At 48.5% G+C, this 23,454-nt stretch overlaps 2 protein-coding genes across 3 annotated transcripts in view; both read right to left on the bottom strand.

Annotated features, from left to right (window-relative positions):
- Positions 1-22,190, bottom strand: part of LOC121839285 (phosphatidylinositol 3,4,5-trisphosphate 5-phosphatase 2A-like) — a 61,967-nt gene extending 39,777 nt beyond the window's left edge. Inside the window, exons 1-2 of the mRNA XM_042297636.1 lie at positions 21,763-22,190; positions 7,244-7,307 (exon numbers count right to left, since the gene is read on the bottom strand). Of these exons, the coding sequence (XP_042153570.1) occupies positions 7,244-7,307; positions 21,763-21,932 (234 nt within the window). The 5' untranslated portion in view covers positions 21,933-22,190. The remainder of the gene's footprint in view (positions 1-7,243; positions 7,308-21,762) is intronic.
- Positions 22,191-23,343: 1,153 nt separating this feature from the next.
- The window catches only part of folr (folate receptor), a 5,924-nt gene continuing 5,813 nt past the window's right edge, over positions 23,344-23,454 (bottom strand). For both annotated transcript variants that reach the window (XM_042297635.1, XM_042297634.1), the window contains exon 5: positions 23,344-23,454. This exon is cut by the window's right edge and continues 185 nt beyond it. In XM_042297635.1, coding sequence (XP_042153569.1) covers positions 23,368-23,454 — 87 coding nt within the window. In that variant the 3' untranslated portion in view covers positions 23,344-23,367.

Here is a 23,454-nt window from a genome sequence, read left to right as displayed (position 1 = left end):
CTTAATGTGCTTCTTCTTGAGCCACTCCTTTGTTGCCTTGGCTGTGTGTTTTGGGTCATTGTCATGCTGGAATACCCATTCACAACCCATTTTCAATGCCCTGGCTGAGGGAAGGAGGTTCTTGTATTTGGTTCATGTATTTGACGGTACATCGTCCATCGTCCCTTTGATACGGTGAAGTTGTCCTTTCCCCTTAGTAGAAAAACACCCCCAAAGCATAATGTTTCCACCTCTATGTTTGACGGTGGGGATGGTGTTCTTGGGGTCATAGGCAGCATTCCTCCTTCTCCAAACACGGCGAGTTGAGTTGATGCCAAAGAGCTCCATTTTGGTCTCATCTGACCACAACACTTTCACCCAGTTGTCCTCTGAATCATTCAGATGTTCATTGGCAAACTTCAGACTGGCATGTATATGTGCTTTCTTGAGCAGGGGGACCTTGCGGGCGCTGCAGGATTTCAGTCCTTCACAGCGTAGTGTGTTACCAATTGTTTTCTTGGTGACTATGGTCCCAGCTGCCTTGAGATCATTGACAAGATCCTCCCGTGTAGTTCTGGGCTGATTCCTCACCGTTCTCATGATCATTGCAACTCCACGAGGTGAGATCTTGCATGGAGCCCCAGGCCGAGGGAGATTGACAGTTGTTTTGTGTTTCTTCCATTTGCAAATAATCGCACCAACTGTTGGCACCTTCTCACCAAGCGGCTTGGCGATGGGCTTGTAGCCCATTCCAGCCTTGTGTAGGAGTTTGAGTTGAGTTTGGAATCTGATTGATTGCTTCTGTGGATAGGTGTCTTTTATACAGGTAACAAACTGAGATTAGGAGCACTCCCTTTAAGAGATTGGTAGGTAGGTAGTAGATTGGTAGGTAGGTAGTAGATTGGCAGGCAGGCAGGCAGGCAGGATTGGCAGGCAGACAGTAGAGGCAGGCAGACAGTAGACTGGCAGGCAGATAGCAGACTGGCAGGCAGGCAGTCGATTGGCAGGCAGGCAGGCAGGCAGGCAGACTGGCAGGCAGGCAGTAGATTGGTAGGCAGACAGCAGATTGGCAGGCAGGCAGGCAGTAGATTGGCAGGCAGGCAGGCAGTAGCAGGCAGGCAGCAGACTGGCAGGCAGGCAGGCAGGCAGCAGATTGGCAGGCAGGCAGCAGACTGGCAGGCAGGCAGGCAGCAGACTGGCAGGCAGGCAGGCAGGCAGGCAGCAGACTGGCAGGGCAGGCAGCAGACTGGCAGGCAGGCAGGCAGCAGACAGGCAGGCAGACTGGCAGGCAGAGGCAGCAGACTGGCAGGCAGGCAGCAGACTGGCAGGCAGGCAGGCAGGCAGCAGATTGGCAGGCAGGCAGGCAGCAGATGGCAGGCAGGCAGGCAGGCAGCAGACTGGCAGGCAGAGGCAGCAGACTGGCAGGCAGGCAGGCAGACTGGCAGGCAGGCAGGCAGCAGACTGGCAGGCAGGCAGCAGACTGGCAGGCAGGCAGCAGCAGACTGGCAGGCAGGCAGATTAGACTGGCAGGCAGGCAGGCAGACAGGCAGGCAGGCAGCAGACTGGCTGGCAGGCAGGCAGCAGATTGGCAGGCAGGCAGCAGACTGGCAGGCAGGCAGGCAGCAGACTGGCAGGCAGGCAGGGCAGAGATTGGCAGGCAGGCAGGCAGGCAGCAGACTGGCAGGCAGGCAGCAGATTGGCAGGCAGGCAGGCAGCAGACTGGCAGGCAGGCAGGCAGCAGACTGGGCAGGCAGGCAGGCAGACTGGCAGGCAGGCAGCAGACTGGCAGGCAGGCAGCAGACTGGCAGGCAGGCAGCAGACTGGCAGGCAGGCAGGCAGGCAGGCAGGCAGCAGATTGGCAGGCAGGCAGCAGATGGCAGGCAGGCAGGCAGCAGACTGGCAGGCAGGCAGCAGACTGGCAGGCAGGCAGGCAGCAGATTGGCAGGCAGGCAGGCAGGCAGGCAGCAGACTGGCAGGCAGGCAGGCAGGCAGCAGGCAGGCAGGCAGCAGACTGGCAGGCAGGCAGCAGACTGGCAGGCAGGCAGGCAGGCAGATTGGCAGGCAGGCAGGCAGCAGACTGGCAGGCAGGCAGGCAGCAGATTGGGCAGGCAGCAGGCAGGCAGGCAGACAGGCAGCAGGCTGGCAGGCAGGCAGCAGACTGGCAGGCAGGCAGCAGATTGGCAGGCAGGCAGGCAGCAGACTGGCAGGCAGGCAGGCAGCAGACTGCAGCAGGCAGGCAGCAGACTGGCAGGCAGGCAGCAGACTGGCAGGCAGGTAGATTGGCAGGCAGGCAGCAGACTGGCAGGCAGGCAGGCAGCAGACTGGCAGGCAGGCAGGCAGGCAGACTGGCAGGCAGGCAGGCAGACTGGCAGGCAGGCAGGCAGGCAGGCAGACTGGCAGGCAGGCAGGCAGGCAGACTGGCAGGCAGGCAGGCAGCAGACTGGCAGGCAGGCAGCAGATTGGCAGGCAGGCAGCAGGCAGGCAGGCAGGCAGCAGACTGGGCAGGCAGGCAGCAGCAGACTGGCAGGCAGGCAGGCAGGCAGGCAGCAGACTGGCAGGCAGGCAGGCAGCAGACTGGCAGGCAGGCAGGCAGGCAGGCAGACTGGCAGGCAGGCAGGCAGCAGACTGGCAGGCAGGCAGCAGACTGGCAGGCAGGCAGGCAGACTGGCAGGCAGGCAGGCAGGCAGCAGACTGGCAGGCAGGCAGGCAGCAGACTGGCAGGCAGGCAGGCAGCAGACTGGCAGGCAGGCAGGCAGCAGACTGGCAGGCAGGCAGGCAGCAGACTGGCAGGCAGGGGCAGGCAGGCAGGCAGGCTGGCAGGCAGCAGCTGGGCAGGCAGGCAGCAGACTGGCAGGCAGGCAGGCAGCAGACTGGCAGGCAGGCAGCAGACTGGCAGGCAGGCAGGCAGCAGACTGGCAGGCAGGCAGAGGCAGGCAGCAGATTGGCAGGCAGGCAGGCAGCAGACTGGCAGGCAGACAGGCAGCAGACTGGCAGGCAGGCAGGCAGGCAGGCAGCAGACTGGCAGGCAGGCAGCAGACTGGCAGGCAGGCAGGCAGGCAGCAGACTGGCAGGCAGGCAGGCAGGCAGCAGACTGGCAGGCAGGCAGGCAGACTGGCAGGCAGGTGGGCAGCAGACTGGCAGGCAGGCAGCAGACTGGCAGGCAGGCAGGCAGGCAGATTGGCAGGCAGGCAGGCAGGCAGCAGACTGGCAGGCAGGCAGGCAGGCAGTAGACTGGCAGGCAGGCATTGGCAGGCAGGCAGGCAGGCAGGCAGCAGATTGGCAGGCAGGCAGGCAGCAGACTGGCAGGCAGGCAGCAGACTGGCAGGCAGGCAGCAGACTGGCAGGCAGGCAGCAGATTGGCAGGCAGGCAGCAGACTGGCAGGCAGGCAGCAGACTGGCAGGCAGGCAGGCAGGCAGGCAGCAGACTGGCAGGCAGGGCAGAGGCAGGCAGGCAGACTGGCAGGCAGGCAGGCAGGCAGGCAGGCAGCAGATTGGCAGGCAGGCAGGCAGCAGACTGGCAGGCAGGCAGGCAGCAGACTGGCAGGCAGGCAGGAAGCAGACTGGCAGGCAGGCAGGCAGGCAGCAGACTGGCAGGCAGGCAGGCAGCAGATTGGCAGGCAGGCAGGCAGCAGACTGGCAGGCAGGCAGGCAGGCAGGCAGACTGGCAGGCAGGCAGGCAGGCAGGCAGCAGACTGGCAGGCAGGCAGGCAGGCAGGCAGCAGACTGGGCAGGCAGGCAGGCAGCAGACTGGCAGGCAGGCAGGCAGCAGACTGGCAGGCAGGCAGGCAGAGGCAGGCAGGCAGGCAGCAGACTGGCAGGCAGGCAGGCAGGCAGGCAGTAGATTGGCAGGCAGGCAGGCAGGCAGCAGATTGGCAGGCAGGCAGGCAGGCAGCAGACTGGCAGGCAGGCAGCAGACTGGCAGGCAGGCAGCAGACTGGCAGGCAGGCAGCAGACTGGCAGGCAGGCAGGCAGCAGACTGGCAGGCAGGCAGCAGACTGGCAGGCAGGCAGCAGACTGGCAGGCAGGCAGGCAGGCAGGCAGCAGACTGGCAGGCAGGCAGGCAGGCAGCAGACTGGCAGGCAGGCAGACTGGCAGGCAGGCAGCAGACTGGCAGGCAGGCAGGCAGCAGACTGGCAGGCAGGCAGGCAGCAGACTGGCAGGCAGGCAGCAGACTGGCAGGCAGGCAGGCAGGCAGGCAGACAGGCAGGCAGGCAGGCAGGCAGGCAGGCAGGCAGGCAGGCAGGCAGGCAGGCAGGCAGCAGGCAGGCAGGCAGGCAGGCAGCAGACTGGCAGGCAGGCAGGCAGGCAGCAGACTGGCAGGCAGGCAGGCAGGCAGGCAGCAGGCAGGCAGGCAGGCAGCAGACTGGCAGGCAGGCAGGCAGGCAGCAGAGGCAGGCAGGCAGGCAGGCAGGCAGGCAGGCAGGCAGACTGGCAGGCAGGCAGCAGACTGGCAGGCAGGCAGCAGACTGGCAGGCAGAGGCAGTAGATTGGCAGGCAGGCAGCAGACTGGCAGGCAGGCAGGCAGACTGGCAGGCAGATAGCAGACTGGCAGGCAGGCAGCAGACTGGCAGGCAGGCAGCAGACTGGCAGGCAGAGCAGACTGGCAGGCAGGCAGCAGACTGGCAGGCAGGCAGGCAGACTGGCAGGCAGGCAGGCAGACTGGCAGGCAGGCAGTAGACTGGCAGGCAGGCAGCAGATTGGCAGGCAGGCAGGCAGCAGGCAGGCAGGCAGGCAGCAGACTGGCAGGCAGGCAGGCAGGCAGCAGATTGGACTGGCAGGCAGACAGGCAGCAGACAGGCAGGCAGGCAGCAGACTGGCAGGCAGGCAGGCAGGCAGCAGACTGGCAGGCAGGCAGTAGATTGGCAGGCAGGCAGGCAGGCAGGCAGCAGATTGGAAGGCAGGCAGCAGACTGGCAGGCAGGCAGGCAGCAGATTGGTAGGCAGGCAGGCAGGCAGCAGACTGGCAGGCAGGCAGCAGACTGGCAGGCAGGCAGCAGACTGGCAGGCAGGCAGCAGGATTGGCAGGCAGGCAGTAGATGGTGGCAGGCAGGCAGCAGATTGGTAGGTAGGTAGTAGATTGGTAGGTAGGTAGTAGATTGGTAGGTAGGTAGGTAGTAGATTGGTAGGTAGGTAGTAGATTGGTCTTGGTAGCTCAGTGTCTGAATGTGCACCATCACGTTCTGTTCATTGATATGTGTTGGAGGGTTTACAGTGAGAGGCTGTAAAACCTTAAGGCTCTCAACTGTCAATGGGTGGGGAGCCTGGCAGCCACATTCACTCTGTTTCAGTGATGTTTCATTGAACTGAAGTCTTGGTAAACCAAATGATTTGGTGAAGCAAAACAAAAGTGAAACAGAGAAATCAGTGTGGATTCCAGGCAAGGGACCAGGAGTGTGTGTGTGTGTGTGGGGGGTGGGGGGGTATTATGATATGTGAGTGTGTGTTGTGGGGGGATTGGAGACTCTTCCAGCTGCTAGACACAGAGCACAAAGAGACTGCTGTGTGTTTGTGTGCATGCGTGTGTGTGCATGCGTGTGTGTGTCAGCTCAGAGCCAACACCAGCACCAGAGCCTGCCAGTTCCTACTGATCCAGACACACAGCATACAGTGGGGCAAAAAAGTATTTAGTCAGCCACCAATTGTGCAAGTTCTCCCACTTAAAAAGATGAGAGGCCTGTAATTTTCATCATAGGTACACTTCAACTATGACAGACAAAATGAGAAAAAAAATCCAGAAAAATCACATTGTAGGATTTTTAATGAATTTATTTGCAAATTATGGTGGAAAATAAGTATTTGGTCACCTACAAACAAGCAAGATTTCTGGCTCTCACAGACCTTCTTTAAGAGGCTCCTCTGTCCTCCACTCGTTACCTGTATTAATGGCACCTGTTTGAACTTGTTATCAGTATAAAAGACACCTATCCACAACCTCAAACAGTCACACTCCAAACTCCACTATGGCCAAGACCAAAGAGCTGTCAAAGGACACCAGAAACAAAATTGTAGACCTGCACCAGGCTGGGAAGACTGAATCTGCAATAGGTAAGCAGTTTGGTTTGAAGAAATAAACTGTGGGAGCAATTATTAGGAAATGGAAGACATACAAGACCACTGATAATCTCCCTCGATCTGGGGCGCCACGCAAGATCTCACCCCGTGGGGTCAAAATGATCACAAGAACGGTGAGCAAAAATCCCAGAACCACACGGGGGGACCTAGTGAATGACCTGCAGAGAGCTGGGACCAAAGTAACAAAGCCTACCATCAGTAACACACTACGCCGCCAGGGACTCAAATCCTGCAGTGCCAGACGTGTCCCCCTGCTGAAGCCAGTACATGTCCAGGCCCGTCTGAAGTTTGCTAGAGAGCATTTGGATGATCCAGAAAAAGATTGGGAGAATGTCAGATGATCAGATGAAACCAAAATAGAACTTTTTGGTAAAAACTCAACTCATCGTGTTTGGAGGACAAAGAATGCTGAGTTGCATCCAAAGAACACCATACCTACTGTGAAGCATGGGGGTGGAAACATCATGCTTTGGGGCTGTTTTTCTGCAAAGGGACCAGGATGACTGATCCGTGTAAAGGAAAGAATGAATGGGGCCATGTATCGTGAGATTTTGAGTGAAAACCTCCTTCCATCAGCAAGGGCATTGAAGATGAAACGTGGCTGGGTCTTTCAGCCTGACAATGATCCCAAACACACCGCCCGGGCAACGAAGGAGTGGCTTCGTAAGAAGCATTTCAAGGTCCTGGAGTGGCCTAGCCAGTCTCCAGATCTCAACCCCATAGAAAATCTTTGGAGGAAGTTGAAAGTCCGTGTTGCCCAGCAACAGCCCCAAAACGTCACTGCTCTAGAGGAGATCTGCATGGAGGAATGGGCCAAAATACCAGCAACAGTGTGTGAAAACCTTGTGAAGACTTACAGAAAATGTTTGGCCTCTGTCATTGCCAACAAAGGGTATATAACAAAGTATTGAGATAAACTTTTGTTATTGACCAAATACTTATTTTCCAAATAAATTCATAAAAAATCCTACAATGTGATTTTCTGGATTTATTTCTCTCATTTTGTCTGTCATAGTTGAAGGGTACCTATGATGAAAATTACAGGCCTCTCTCATCTTTTTAAGTGGGAGAACTTACACAATTGGTGGCTGACTAAAGACGTTTTTGCCCCACTGTATACACACTAGATATGCATAGAACAAAAATACCAACTCACACCCATTGGTGTGTATGGAGGTGGTGTATAATGGTACCTGGACTGCCAAGAATCCCTCTTCATCTGGGAGAACCCTATAGGTGTGGACATGCTTCTGAAACCTAGAGAGGAAGGAGAAAGGAGAGAGAAAGGAGAGAGAGGGAGAAAGGAGAGAGAGAAAGAGCGAGAGAGCAAGGAGAGAGAGAGCAGGAGAGGAAGGAGAGAGAGAGATGGAGGAAGGAGAGAGAGAGATGGAGAGAGAGATGGAGAGGAAGGAGAGAGAGAGATGGAGAGGAACAAGAGAGAGAGAGGTGGAGAGAGCAAGCAGAGAGAGAGCGAGGAAGGAGAGAGCAAAGGATGTAAAGAGGGATGAGAGGAGAAGAGAGAGGAGGGAGGAGTTGGAGAGGGAATGGAGAGGAGAAGGGAGACATTAGTACTTTCACCATAGGAATGACAGATTCCCTGCAAAGTGTGTGATGGGGATCTGGAGGGAGTTTCAACCTGCTGCTGTCTGTCAAACTCAGCCAACATGGCATTACTGCTGATAGAACTTACTCACCCCTACACACAATGGCAAGAAAAGCAAGAACACATATTTACCAAAGTTTCCTGTGTGTAAGGATGTCATTGTGCTGCAATGTTGTCTATGCAAAACATGCCAGTTTGACCTAATTATCTTTTTTTTTTTTGCCTGCCTGCCTTATTTATTTAGCTCCTTTGCACCCCATTATTTCTCTTTACTTTGCACATTCTTCCACTGCAAATCTACCATTCCAGTGTTTTACTTGCTATATTGTATTTACTTTGCCACCATGGCCTTTTTTCTTTGCCTTTACCTCCCTTATGTCACCTCATTTGCTCACATCGTATATAGTCAATAATACAGTAGAATAATAAGTCTATGTTTATTTTACTCCATGTGTAACTCTGTGTTGTTGTATGTGTCGAACTGCTTTGCTTTATCTTGGCCAGGTCACAATTGTAAATGAGAACTTGTTCTCAACTTGCCTACCTGGTTAAATAAAGGTGAGATAAATAAAAGAATGTGTGGCATTCAGAGGGTGAATGGGCAAGACAAAAGATGTAAGTGCCTTTGAACGGGGTATGGGTAGTAGGTGCCAGGTGCACCGGTTTGTGTCAAGAACTGCAACGCTGCCGTTTTTTCCCACGCTCAACAGTTGAATCAAGAATGATCCACCACCCAAAGGACATCCAGCCAACTTGACACAACTGTGGGAAGCATTGGAGTCCACATGGGCCAGCATCCCTGTGGAACGTCTTCAAACACCTTGTAGAGTCCACATTGGCCAGCATCCCTGTGGAACGTCTTCAAACACCTTGTAGAGTCAACATGGGCCAGCATCCCTGTGGAACGTCTTCAAACACCTTGTAGAGTCAACATGGGCCAGCATCCCTGTGGAACGTCTTCAAACACCTTGTATAGTCAACATGGGCCAGCATCCCTGTGGAACGTCTTCAAAGTCAACATGGGCCAGCATCCCTGTGGAACGTCTTCAAACACCTTGTAGAGTCAACATGGGCCAGCATCCCTGTGGAACGTCTTCAAACACCTTGTAGAGTCAACATGGGCCAGCATCCCTGTGGAACGTCTTCAAACACCTTGTAGAGTCAACATGGGCCAGCATCCCTGTGGAACGTCTTCAAACACCTTGTAGAGTCCATGACCAACGAATTGAAATGTCGCATGGACTAGGATATCTACTAATCTTATTGTTGCCACTGTTTTTACCCCATATTTTGGGGGGGGTGTCTATCACTTCGGCAACACTGACCTTGTCCATAACGCTAATTAAGCTTGCTAAACATATAAATATATGAGAGAGACAGAGACAAAGAGGGACAGAGAGAGAGAGCGAGAGAGAGAGAAATATCCAAACCCTCTTACATGCGTGCGCGAGCAACGCACAATAAATTTAGAAATCCATGTTATTCAATTATTGCGCCAACGAGCGTCTGCGATGCCAAGGGCTAAAATAGAACTCCTTTCTATTTCTGACACAGATCGTGCTGGAAGTCCTGCCTCTCCCATCTCCTCATTGGTTTATAGAAGCAGGTACCCACGTGCCATCTCCTCATTGGTTATACCCACGTGGGTGATTGAAATACTATGAAAGTTTAGATGCCGATCACCATATAGGCTCAAAGATGAAAAAGTCTGGAAAGTGGAGAGATGACTAGAAACGATTCAGTTGGCCGTTTTATGTGTGGATTAATTGTCGGAGTAGAGGACCTTGTGCATATCAGGTAAAATAACAACTCTATGTTTATATCCCAGGACAAATTAGCTAGCAACAGCTAGCTAGCTAAATAGGACAAATTAGCTAGCAACAGAAACTTAGCTAAATAGGACAAATTAGCTAGCAACAGAAACCTAGCTAAATAGGACAAGTTAGTTAGCATGTGCAAGCTAGCTAGCTAAATTGGACAAATTAGTTAGCAACAGAAACCTAGCTAAATAGGACAAGTTAGTTAGCATGTGCAAGCTAGCTAGCTAAATTGCCATACATGTTTAATGCTTTTCGACCTGTCCCCAAATTAACGACATTGGTTCAGAGTTTGTTTTGATATTTTAACCTGCGTGTCGTGATCGCGTTTGGTGTAGGGGGACAAAATAAAATTATGCACGATAGCGCACGATGGCGCAAGCGCGCAGCCGGTTTGGGTTCCATGTTAGATAACTTTCTGGATACCACATTTCACTCACACTAAAGAAGGCATCAATCTAGCAGTAAAAAACAAACTATATATTCAGGCAAAATGGCAAAAGAAGCACAATTGAAATTGATAAAAAACTAAACAAAAAAGATCACAGATGACAACTGTTTTGATGCAGACTGTAAAATTATAAGGACAAAAATGAGAAAAAACTATCCAACCAAAAGCACAGAGACCAATGGTATATTACGCCTTCATTACTGTGAGACTTTAAAACCCTATAAACGTAACACTCAGATCCAGAAAAGCCCAGTACAACAGCAAGCAGCTCACACTAATTCAGGAGTCCATAAACACAAACAACTTCTGGCAAAATTAGAAAAAAAACGTTTTAAAAATCGAAATGAGGAATTAGTGATACAAAATGGTGACATATGGACCCATTTTCAAACTCTCTACAACACCGTTCAAATTGACACAAACACAGAACAACGCCAAATTCATGAGAAGTTGAATGGATTAGAAAAAGCTATAAAGGACAATCAAAATCCATTGGACTCCTCAATTACTGACCAGGAGCTCTATAAGAAACTAAACTATTACTGACCAGGAGCTCTATAAGAAACTAAACTATTACTGACCAGGAGCTCTATAAGACACTAAACTATTACTGACCAGGAGCTCTATAAGAAACTAAACTATTACTGACCAGGAGCTCTATAAGAAACTAAACTATTACTGACCAGGAGCTCTATAAGAAACTAAACTATTACTGACCAGGAGAAACTAAACTATTACTGACCAGGAGCTCTATAAGAAACTAAACTATTACTGACCAGGAGCTCTATAAGAAACTAAACTATTACTGACCAGGAGATCTATAAGAAACTAAACTATTACTGACCAGGAGCTCTATAAGAAACGAAACTATTACTGACCAGGAGCTCTAAGAAACTAAACTATTACTATAACTATAAGCTCTATAAGAAACTTCAGGCCCTCAAATAAAAAAAATTAAAAGCCTGCAGACCTGATGGCATCCTAAACAAGATGCTCAAACTCACTAGTGCAAAATGTCAATTTGCTATATTAAAACTGTTTAATTTGATCCTGAGTGTAGGTTATTTCCCTGATATCTGGAATCAAGGACTCATAACCCCAATCTTTAAGAACGGAGACAAATTTGACCCTAACAATTACAGAGGCTTTTGTGTGAACAGTAAGGTTTTCTGTAGTATTAAGAGTTCTAAACTTCCTTAACTTTTTTGGGATAAGGGGCAGTATTCGGAAGTTCGGATGACTGAGGTGCCCAAAGTAAACTGCCTGTTACTCAGGCCCAGAAGCTAGGATATCCATATAATTGGTAGATTTGGATAGAAAACACTCCAAAACTGTTAAAATAATGTCTGTGAGTATAACAGAACTGATATGGCAGGCGAAAACCTGAGAAAAATACATCCAGGAAGTGGGATATTTTTGATGTGCGTAGTTTTCAACTGCCTGCCTTTACAGTATGTAATGGGTTAGGACACAGATTGCAGTTCCTATGGCTTCCACTAGATGTCAACAGTCTTTAGACATTGTTTCAGGCTTGTTTTCTGAATAATTAGGAAGAATGAGGCCATTCTGTCAGTGGACTATAGAATGAACCAGAGCTGTTTTGCGCGCGTGACCGATTGCGCGCCGTTCATTGTTTTTCCTTTCTATTGAATACGCTATTGTCCGGTTGAAATATTATCGATTATTTAGACAATTGACAACCTGAGGATTAATTATAAACATCGTTTGACATGTTTCGATGAACTTTACCGGTACTATTAGGATGTATTCATCTGCCTGCAGTTGAGCCAGTGGATTACTGAACAAAACGCACCAACAAAACAGAGTATTTGGAACATAAAGAGGAACTTTATCGAACAAAATGAACATTTATTGTGTAACAGGGACTCGTGAGTGCAACCAGATTTAGATCATCAAAGGTAAGTGATTAATTTTCATCTCTATTTCTGACTTTTGTGACTCCTCTAGTTGGCTTGAAAATGTTTGTAAGGGAGGCATTGTCCTCAGATAATCGCATGGTATGCTTTCGCTGTAAAGCCTATCCTAAAAAGGTTTTAATAAGCACAATGTCTTGAGTAAAAGACCAATTGGATTTATACCAAAACATCGCACAACTGATCATATTTACATTATTATTTACATCATTATATATTTATCTGATAGATAAACATGTCCACCAAAATAATACCAAAATATACGCTTGCTTTATCGACTTCCAAAAGGCATTTGATTCTATTTGGCATACAGGACTGTTCTACAAAGTTATTGAAAGTTGTGTAGGAGGTAAAACATATGACATTATTAAATCAATGTATACTGGCAATACGTGCAGCATTAAAATTGGTAAGAAAATAACAGAATTCTTTAACCAGCGGCGGGGCCTTCGCCAGGGTTGCAATCTGAGCCCTGCACTCTTCAATATTTACATCAACGACTTGGCTACTATTCTAGAAAAATCCTCAGCCCCTGGTGTTAGTCTCCACAATTCAGAAGTTAAATGCCTACTCTTCGCAGATGACCTATGCCTGCTGTCACCCACAGCACATGGCCTTACAGCAGAGCCTGGACCTGCTAGAGCAGTACTGCCAGACCTGGGCCCTGGCAGTAAACCCCCACAGCACATGGCCTACAGCAGAGCCTGGACCTGCTAGAGCAGTTTTTGTGTGTGCAGTTTTCTATATATTTTGTACCAATTGAGAACTTTGGTCTAATTCCCTGAGATCTGGATCTTCTTTGAAAAATCCTTATTTTAGTATTTTTGGGGAATACTGCCAAATTACTTAGGTTTAAAAATAAGCTCAACTGGACACCTTAATGAGGCAGTGAATAAACAGAGAGAAAGCACACAGGGCATTCTACGCCATTAAAAAGCTAATCCAAATTGAAATACCTAATTTAATGTGTATTTGAACCAATTGCACTTTATGGAAGTGAGGTGCGGGGTCCACTTGAAAAACAAGATTTCATCAAATGGGACAAACACCCATTGAAACCCTGTGCAGAGTTATGTAAGATTCTCCTACATGTCCAGAGGAAAACTACAAACAATGCATGCAGGGCAGAATTTGGCCAATATCCACTAATAATAAAAACTCAAAAAAGAGCAATTAAGTTTTGGAGACATCTAAAATACAGTGACCCCCTCTCATATCATTACCAAGCCCTGCAATGCCAAGAGCTGAGCAAAGAAAAGAGTCCCCTCATCCAGCTGGTCCTGGGACTGAGTTCACAAACCTGTTCTACTAAGACACTGAAGCCTCAGGACCAGAACATCCAATCAATCAGAATAAACCAAATTACAACACAGTCAAAACAAAACTACATTGCTTACTGGGAAACACAAGCACAAAGCAAAATGCAGTGCTATCTGGCCTTAAAGTACACCGTGGCTAACTATTTGACAATGTTTACTGATCAAATCCTAAGAAAAACCTTGACAAAGTACAGGCTCAGTGAGCACAGCCTTGCCATTGAGAAGGGTAGACAGAGGAAAACCTGGCTCCCTGTAGAGAAAAGGCTGTGCAGCCACTGCACCACAGCAGAACCTGAGACAGAGCTGCATTTCCTGACAAAATGTCAAAAATATAAAACAATTAGAGAGTGTCATTTCCCCAAATGTGAAACCCTTATTCAAGGTTTCTAAGACCTCTCTAATGAGAATAGGCTACCCGTCCTGTTGGGGGAGGACGCAGAGAGCTGTGGGTTGGCAGCGCACTACATCGCTGCCTGCCATAAGATGAGGGACAGTGTCTGACAGACCAATCAACCTGCACATGTTCTCTACTGTATGCTTATTGTTATTGTTTAATGTATGTTTATTGTTGTTACTGTTGTCTCGTTGACAATTTTGATTCTTATTATTTTCATATTGTAAATATCCAAAGTAAACTTTGGCAATATGTACAGTCATGGCCAAAAGTTTTGAGAATGACACAAATATTAATTTTCACAGTCTGCTGCCTCAGTTTGTATGATGGCAATTTGCATATACTCCAGAATGTCATTTAAGACACAGGTGTGAGTGTTGACGAGGACAAGGCTGGAGATCACTCTGTCATGCTGATTGAGTTCGAATAACAGACTGGAAGCTTCAAAAGGAGGGTGGTGCTTGGAATCATTGTTCTTCCTTGGTTACCTGCAAGGAAACGCGGGCCGTCATCATTGCTTTGCACAAAAAGGGCTTCACAGGCAAGGATATTGTTGCCAGTAAGATTGCACCTAAAACAACCATTTATCAGATCATCAAGAACTTCAAGGATATCGGTTCAATTGTTGTGAAGAAGGCTTCAGGGCGCCCAAGAAAGTCCAGCAAGCGCCAGGACCGTCTCCTAAAGTTGATTCAGCTGCGGGATCGCGGCACCACCAGTACAGAGCTTGCTCAGGAATGGCAGCAGGCAGGTGTGAGTGCATCTGCACTAGAGGTCGACCGATTAATCGGAATGGCCTATTAATTAGGACCGATTTCAAGTTTTCATAACAATCGGAAATTGGTATTTTTGGACACCGATTTGGACAAATTCTTATTTATTTTTTTACACCTTTATTTAATCTTTATTTAACTCGGCAAGTCAGTTAAGAACACATTCTTATTTTCAATGACGACCTAGGAACGGTGGGTTAACTGCCTCGTTCAGGGGCAGAACGACAGATTTTTACCTTGTCAACTCGGGGGATTCAATCTTGCAAACTTACAGTTAACTAGTTCAACGCTCTAACCACCTGATTACATTGCACTCCACGAGGAGCCTGCCTGTTACGCGAATGCAGTAAGCCAAGGTAAGTTGCTAGCTAGCATTAAACTTATCGTATAAAAAACAATCAATCATAATCACTAGTTAACTACACATGGTTGATGATATTACTAGTTTATCTAGCGTGTCCTGCGTTGCATATAATCGATGCGGTGCGTATCGTTGCTCCAATGTGTACCTAACCATAAACAACAATGCGTTTCTTAAAATCAATACACAGAAGTATATATTTTTTAAACCTGCATATTTAGCTAAAAGAAATCCAGGTTAGCAGGCAATATTAACCAGGTGAAATTGTGTCACTTCTCAAACGTTCATTGCACGCAGAGTCAGTGTATATGCAACAGTTTGGGCCTTCTAATTTGCCAGAATCTTACGTAATTATGACATAACATTGAAGGTTGTGCAATGTAACAGAAATATTTAGATTTATGGATGCCACCTGTTAGATAAAATACGGAACGGTTCAGTATTTCACTGAAAGAATAAACGTCTTGTTTTCGAGATAATAGTTTCCGGATTCGACCATATTAATGACCTAAGGCTCGTATTTCTGTGTGTTATTATGTTATAATTAAGTCTATGATTTAATAGAGCAGTCTGACTGAGCGGTGGTAGGCACCAGCAGGCTCATAAGCATTCATTCAAACAGCACTTTCGTGCTTTTGCCAGCAGCTGTTTATGACTTCAAGCCTATCAACTCCCGAGATCAGGCTGGTGTAACCGATGTGAAATGGCTAGCTAGTTAGCAGGGTGCTCGCTAATAGCGTTTCAAACGTCACTGGTTCTGAGACTTGAAGTGGTTGTTCCCCTTGCTCTGCAAGGGCCGCGGCTTTTGTGGAGAGATGGGTAATGCTGCTTCGAGGGTGGAACTTGTGGTCAATCCTCAAGAGGTGGGTGGACAAACAAAAACCCACAAATTCTGACAAACTCCAAGCATTGATTATGCAAGAATGGGCTGCCATCAGTCAGGCCCAGAAGTTAATTGACAGCATGCTAGGGGTGGATTGAAGAGGTCTTGAAAAAGAAGGGTCAACACTGCAAATATTGACTCTTTGCATCAACTTCATGTAATTGTCAATAAAAGCCTTTGACACTTATGAAATGCTTGTAATTATACTTCACTATTCCATAGTAACATCTGACAAAAATATCTAAAGACACTGAAGTGTAAATTAATATTTGTGTCATTCTCAAAACTTTTGGCCACGACTGTACATTGTTACGTCGTGCCAAAAAAGCTAATTGAATTGAGAGAGAGACAGAGAGATAGAGAGAGAGACAGACCGACCGAGACAGACAGAGACCGAGAGAGAGAGACCGACCGACCGAGAGAGAGACAGACCGACCGACCGAGAGAGAGACAGACCGACCGACCGAGAGAGACCGACCGACCGACCGAGAGAGACCGACCGACCGACCGAGAGAGAGACAGACCGACCGACCGAGAGACAGACCGACCGACCGAGAGAGAGACAGACCGACCGACCGAGAGAGAGACAGACCGACCGACCGAGAGAGAGACAGACCGACCGACCGAGAGAGAGACAGACCGACCGACCGAGAGAGAGACAGACCGACCGACCGAGAGAGAGACAGACCGACCGACCGAGAGAGAGACAGACCGACCGACCGAGAGAGAGACAGACCGACCGACCGAGAGAGAGACCGACCGACCGAGAGAGACCGACCGACCGAGAGAGACCGACCGAGAGAGAGACCGACCGAGAGAGAGACCGACCGAGAGAGAGACCGACCGACCGACCGAGAGACCGACCGACCGAGACGGACCGACCGAGAGAGAGACAGGCGGACCGACCGAGAGAGAGACAGACCGACCGACCGACCGAGAAAGAGACTGCCCGACCGACCGAGAGAGAGACCGACCGAGAGAGACCGACCGACCGACCGACCGAGAGACCGACCGACCGAGAGACAGACGGACCGACCGAGAGAGAGACAGACAGACCGACCGACCGAGAGAAAGAGACTGCCCGACCGACCGAGAGACCGCCCTACAGACAGACAGACCGACAGATCGACCGAGAGACAGAGACAGACTGACCGAGACAGACAGACAGAGACAGACACAGATCGCCAGACAGACCGAGAGAGAAAGAGCCTGCCCGACCGACCGAGAGAGACCACCCGACAGACAGACAGACAGAGAGACAGACTGACCGAGACAGACAGACAGAGACAGACTCAGACAGAGAGATCGCCAGACCGACCGAGAGAGAGAGAGACCGCCCAACAGACAGACAGACAGACAGAGAGACACAGACAGAGAGACACAGACAGACAGACAGAGAGACACAGACAGACAGAGACCTCCCTGCCCACGTCAGTACCTTCTTCTCTCCCCGAGTGTAAAGCAACAGGCTATCAATAACACGATGTCTATAGGAAACTTTGGCTGCTACCACCCCATCAGTTGTTTTACATCAGAACACATCTGGCGACCATGTTGCTAAAACATAACACTCAGAGAGGAAACACAAATAGTTTGATCTGATTCAGACTATTCCACCCACCTACCTACCAGCGCACACGCACACACATGTAAGGGTGAGCCACAAGGCTGGGTCAACTGTTCTATTTTTAGCATTTTCATGAAGATTTTTTTCCCCAGGCTACGTCTGGCGATCACACGGGTTTGAAGAAGAGGAAATCACACTCCAAAACAAGCTGAGATGTTTGAAAAAACACACACAGTCCTTCACGGTGTGTGTGAGTGGTGGAGAGGAGTTAGACATCTCTTCCTGCTCTGATCTCATAGGGTAGTTGGCTACTGTAGAACACTGCTATTGTTCCTGTTGCAACACTCAACTATACCAGGAATAAAACTTGAGACACTGCATGCAGAATTCTGCAAAAATATCCTCTGTGTACAACGTAAAAGAGCAGAATTAGGCCGAAACCCGCTAATTATCAAAATCCAGAAAAGAGCCGTTAAATTCTACAACTTTATAACAAAGCCATCACCTACAGAGAGACGAACCTGGAGAAGAGTCCCCTAAGCAAGCTGGTCCTGGGGCTTTGTTCACAAACACAAACACACCCCACAGAGCCCCAGGACAGCAACACAATTAGACCCAACCAAATCATGAGAAAACAAAAATATAATTATTTCCAATGTGTCAAGTAATTAACAAAAAAACAGAGCAAACTAGAATGCTATTTGGCCCTAAACAGAGAGGACACAGTGGCAGAATACCTGACCACTGTGACTGACCCAAACTTAAGGAAAGCTTTCACTATGTACTGTGAGCATAGCCTTGCTATTGAGAGAGGCTGCCATAGCCGGTCTTCTCGAGAGCCAGGTCTGCCTATGTGCACACTGCCCACACAATGAGGTGGAAACTGAGCTGCACTTCCTCACCTCCTGCCAAATGTATGACCATATTAGAGACACATATTTCCCTCAGACTACACAGACCCACAAATAATTTGAAAACAAAATCAATTTTTGATCAACTCCCATATCTATTGGGTACAATACCACAGTGTCAAATCACAGCAGCAAGATTTGTGACCTGTTGCCACAAGAAAAGAGCAACCAATGAAGAATAAACATTGTAAAAATAAACTATATTTACTGTCTATTTATTTCCCCTTCCATACTTCAACTATTTGCACCTTCCCCTTACATAGCCAATAACATAACATTTCAAATGTCTATATTACTTAAAAACATTTGTGAGTGCAATATTTACTGTTAATTTATGACTGTTTAATGAACTTTTGTTTATGGCCAATTTCACTTGCTTTGGCAATGTAAACATATGTTCCCCAAGTCAATAAAGACCTTTGAATTGAATTGAGAGCGGAGAGAGAGTGAGAGGAGAAATGGAGAGAAAGAGAGAGATATGGTAGAGTGGGAGTTAGCGGGCTGAGAGCTAAGAGGTCAACAGTAAGCTTCACCCCCTGTGTGTGAGTTTATGATAAACCCAGTGCTGTGTTTAGTGCACTATGCCTCCATCCCTCTGATTCCCTCCGGTCCTCGCACGGTTTCCCTCCGGCCCTCGCACGGTTTCCCCTCCGGTCCTCGCACTCGCACGGTTTCCCCTCCGGTCCTCGCACGGTTTCCCCTCCGGTCCTCGCACGGTTTCCCCTCCGGTCCTCGCACGGTTTCCGGTCCTCCAGTCTCCTCTGGGTTTCCCTCCAGTCCTCTGTGGGTTTCCCTCCAGTCCTCTGTGGGTTTCCCTCCAGTCCTCTGTGGGTTTCCCTCCAGTCTTCTCTGGGTTTCCCTCCAGCCCTCTGTGGGTTTCCCTCCAGTTCTCTGTGGGTTTCCCTCCAGTCTTCTCGCGGTTTCCCTCCAGTCTTCTCTGGGTTTCCCTCCAGTCTTCTCTGGGTTTCCCTCCAGTCTTCTCTGGGTTTCCCTCCAGTCTTCTCTGGGTTTCCCTCCAGTCTTCTCACGGTTTCCCTCCAGTCCTCTCACGGTTTCCCTCCAGTCCTCTCACGGTTTCCCTCCAGTCCTCTCACGGTTTCCCTCCAGTCCTCTCACGGTTTCCCTCCAGTCTTCTCTGGGTTTCCCTCCAGTCTTCTCTGGGTTTCCCTCCAGTCTTCTCACGGTTTCCCTCCAGTCCTCTCACGGTTTCCCTCCAGTCCTCTCACGGTTTCCCTCCAGTCCTCTCATGGTATTTTTCTTGTCTATATTGAATACATCATTTAAACATTCACAGTGTAGGTTGGAAAAAGTATGTGAACCCCTAGGCTAATGACTTCTCCAAAAGCTAATTGGAGTCAGGAGGCAGCTAACCTGGAGTCCAATCAATGAGTCGAGATTGGAGATGTTGGTTAGAGCTGCCTTGCCCCATAAAAAACACTCACAAAATTTGAGTTTGCTATTCACATGAAGCATTGCCTGATGTGAACCATGCCTCGAACAAAAGAGATCTCAGAAGACCTAAGATTAAGAATTGTTGACTTGCATAAAGCTGGAAAGGGTTACAAAAGTATCTCTAAAAGTCAGTCCACGGTAAGATAAATAGTCTATAAATGGAGGAAGTTCAGCACTGTTGCTACTCTCCCTAGGACTGGCCGTCCTGCAAAGATGACTGCAAGAGCAGAGTGCAGAATGTTCAATGAGGTTAAGAAGAATCCTAGAGTCAGATAAAGACTTACAGAAATCTCTGGAACATGCTAACATCTCTGTTGACGAGTCTTCGATACATAAAACACTAAACAAGAATGGTGTTCATGGGAGGACACCATGGAAGAAGCCACTGCTGTCCAAAAAGACATTGCTGCACATGTGAAGTTTGCAAAAGAGCACCTGGATGTTCCACAGCACTACTGGCAAAATATTCTGTGGACAGATGAAACTAAAGTTGTGTTGTTTGGAAGGAACACACAACACTATCTGTGGAGAAAAAAAAGGCACAGCACAGCACACCAACATCAAAACCTCATCCCAACTGTAAAGTATGGTAGAGGGAGCATCATGGTATGGGGTTGCTTTTCTGCCTCAGGGGCTGGACAGGTTACTATCATCAACGGAAAAATGAATTCCAAAGTTTATCAAGACATTTTGCAGAAGAATGTTAGGCTATCTGTCCGCAAATTGAAGCACAACAGAAGTTAGGTGATGCAACAGGACAACGACCCAAAATAAAGTAAATCAACAACAGAATGGCTTGAACAGAAGACATTACACCTTCTGGAGTGGCCCAGTCAGAGTCCTGAATGGGCATGACCTCAATCAGAGTCCTGAAGTTCAGTCCACCAGACATCCCAACAATATTGTTGAACTGAAACAGTTTTGCAAAGAGGAATGGTCCAAAATTCCTCCTGACCGTTGTGCAGGTCTGATCCACAACTACAGAAAAGGTTTGGTTGAGGTTATTGCTGCCAAAGGAGGGTCAACCAGTTATTAAATCTCAAAGGTTCATACACTTTTTCCACCCTGCACTGTGAATGTTGACACAGTGTGTTCAATACGGACATGAACAATTATAATTGTTTGTGTGTTATTAGTTTAAGCAGACTGTGTTTGTCTATTGTTGTGTCATTTTATGAGCAATTTCTGCAGAAATCCAGGTAATTCTAAAGGGTTCACATACTTGTTCGTACCACTGTATCTGTAAACCACCACTTTGTCTCTGCACTCATCTTTTTAAAACAACCATTCCTACTTCCACAACACCTACACACTTCCCCACCTTCATCTGTGACAGTTGGTTCCACAGACAGATGACACGGCTGTTCCTCTCCCTCTCTGTAGTATCTGTCAACCACCACTATTTATCAGTGCTCTGAAATATCAGCTAGCCCTATTTTCAGAAAATGCTCCTGTCTGATAGGAAGGGGAAGTGTGTGTGTGTGTGTGTGTGTGTGTGTGTGTGTGTGTGTGTGTCACACGCTAGGGAGAGGCCTGGGAGAGCTGTAAATTTGTGTGAGGTGATGCCATGACAGCCACCAGGGAGAACTCCTGTCTCCTGTGTGTGTGTGACATGACATGTGACTAACGCTGTACTGTCTGGACCAGAAGAACTGTGTTTGTGTGTGTGTATTGTGCCTAGGTCATGTCTATGTTGTTTTACATGACCAAGTGACCTGACCAGGTAACACGTCTCTCTAAGTACCACGGAGTAGATTGGAAATACTCATTTTATTACACAGTAGTAGCGACAATGGCTGCCCATGCAACCCACTCGTATAGCGGACAGGACAAAGGCCCTGGTTCAATGATATGCAATCAACCCTTTTCCTCCCTTCCCTGGGCACTGTTTCCTACTTATTACCTCCACAATGATTATATTAGGCTACATAGTAGTGATTGCGGTTGAAATAGGGCTACTGTTGGCTGTAGAAAAACAAGACTACAAACTTAAATTGAGTTGTTGTGATGAGTTGACAGGCGCTGTTTTAAGAAACTGACTTTTCCAGAGAGTCCTAGTTAGTGAAATAACTAGTTAGTAGCCACAGCCGGATATCATTTTCCCTGTCGCTTACTGACTGCCACGATGTGTGTCCCTGCCAACCATGGGACAAATGAAAGACAGGCAACTCAGAAGTTTGAACCCTGCTAGTCTATCCTGAGTAAAGCCACACTTTCCCAATGATAACAGTAAATCGGGTTACTCACAGCACACACAAGGCGTACGCCCCGTTAACACTTTCGCTGTCCCGAACCAGGAAACTCCCGTCTCGTCCCGCGCGGGCCAGCAGCTCCTCGGCAGCAGCTCGACTCAGGTCCCGGTGATACCACAACGGAGGCGCTAGCCCCAGCGGCGACACACCGCCGCCACCGGCCATCGCAACAGCCCCAGAAAACACACGGTTTCCTGAGTTAAACAAGCTGAACGAGGCGATAAATCGACAAAAAGTGCGAGTAGTGTGAATCAGAGTTGGGAAACGCGAGAAAAGTGAGAAGTTAATACTTCTCGGTGGGTCGTTTCTGACGCTTCCTCAGTTCCTGAAAGTCTGCCATAGAGGCTTCGCGGCGCTTCCCACGGAAATCATGGAGATGGAGCGAACCGGAGAGTGGGAGGCATTGCAGCTTACTGCGAACTCAACTCTGTCCCTTTCGCTGTTCATTTCAACCAAGACACAAGACTAGGCCTCACAAAAAAATAAACGTCATTTTGTGTTGTGCATGTTTATGCAGTTTAATGTTTATTAATATAGTACTAATTAATAGGAATTAACTTCATGTTTTTAGTGTTGCATTTTCTATGCGAAGTGTGAGTCCACCTAGTGGTCATAAAATAGCAGCGCTCCAACAGGACTGTTACTTAACACTTTTGTTTTGTTGTAAATTATTTTGTAAACCAAAAGCCTGATCCTTCAACCTATTCCTAACGCTCATTATAAATATGAATTACGGGTATGCTGTTTTACACCATTCCACTCTCTACCTCCACACACACACACACACACACACACACACACACACACACACACACACACACACACACACACACACACACACACACACACACACACACACACACACACACACACACACACACACACACAGAGAGTGAGGTAAGTGTGTGTGACCTCAGAGAGAGGCTGTGTATTAATAGCCATATTGACCATGTCCATCTTTCTGCTATTTCTGGCTATGTCATCAGACAGAGTGTGGTGTGTGATGTGTGTGTTCTGTAAGTGTGTGTGGAGGCTACATGAGTGTGAGTGTGTTTATGTGCTCGTGTGAGAGAGTGTGTGCTGCATCCTAGGTAGCAGGGGCTATGGCCTGGTGACCACAGGTAATGGGAGGCTAGCCACACCCTTAAGACAAACAGAAAAATAAAAGACGAGAACAGACTGCACGCACGCACACACACACACACACACACTGGGGATTGGAACCCCCTAATTACTGAGAACTGAAGCCGATTGGCCTCCCTCTCAGACTGGTCATGTGTTTTTGGTTCCCTGAAATATCCTAACATCCTAGACAGAGAGTAAGGTTCTGTTGGCAGTCTGAGTGCCAGGGAGGGACTCAAGCTAAACGCTGAACCCTTCTACAGTAGAGGAAAGAAAGGAGTGAAGGAAGAAGAGGACAGAATGAAGAGGGAGTGACGGTGAGGACTGAAGTACTTATTCCCCTATGTCTCTGGTCAGAAGTAGTGCACATGTGGAATAGGATTTGATTTGAGACATATAGTCACAGAGAGACGGTTAATGTGTGTAGGGAGACAAGGACACATAAAGCCATCCATGACATGAACATCTGTGGTTTTATTCAGAGCAGGACAACGCTTAATGACATTGTTGCCAGGAGGAGGAGTGAGGCGGGGATAGCACGTTGCCAGGGGGCGTGGTTCAGGTA

This window comes from Oncorhynchus tshawytscha, linkage group LG14 (assembly GCF_018296145.1).
Source record: "Oncorhynchus tshawytscha isolate Ot180627B linkage group LG14, Otsh_v2.0, whole genome shotgun sequence".
Classification (NCBI taxonomy): Eukaryota; Metazoa; Chordata; class Actinopteri; order Salmoniformes; family Salmonidae; genus Oncorhynchus; species Oncorhynchus tshawytscha.
Note: the sequence above shows the minus strand (reverse complement) of the source record. Positions and strands in the feature narration are given on the sequence as shown.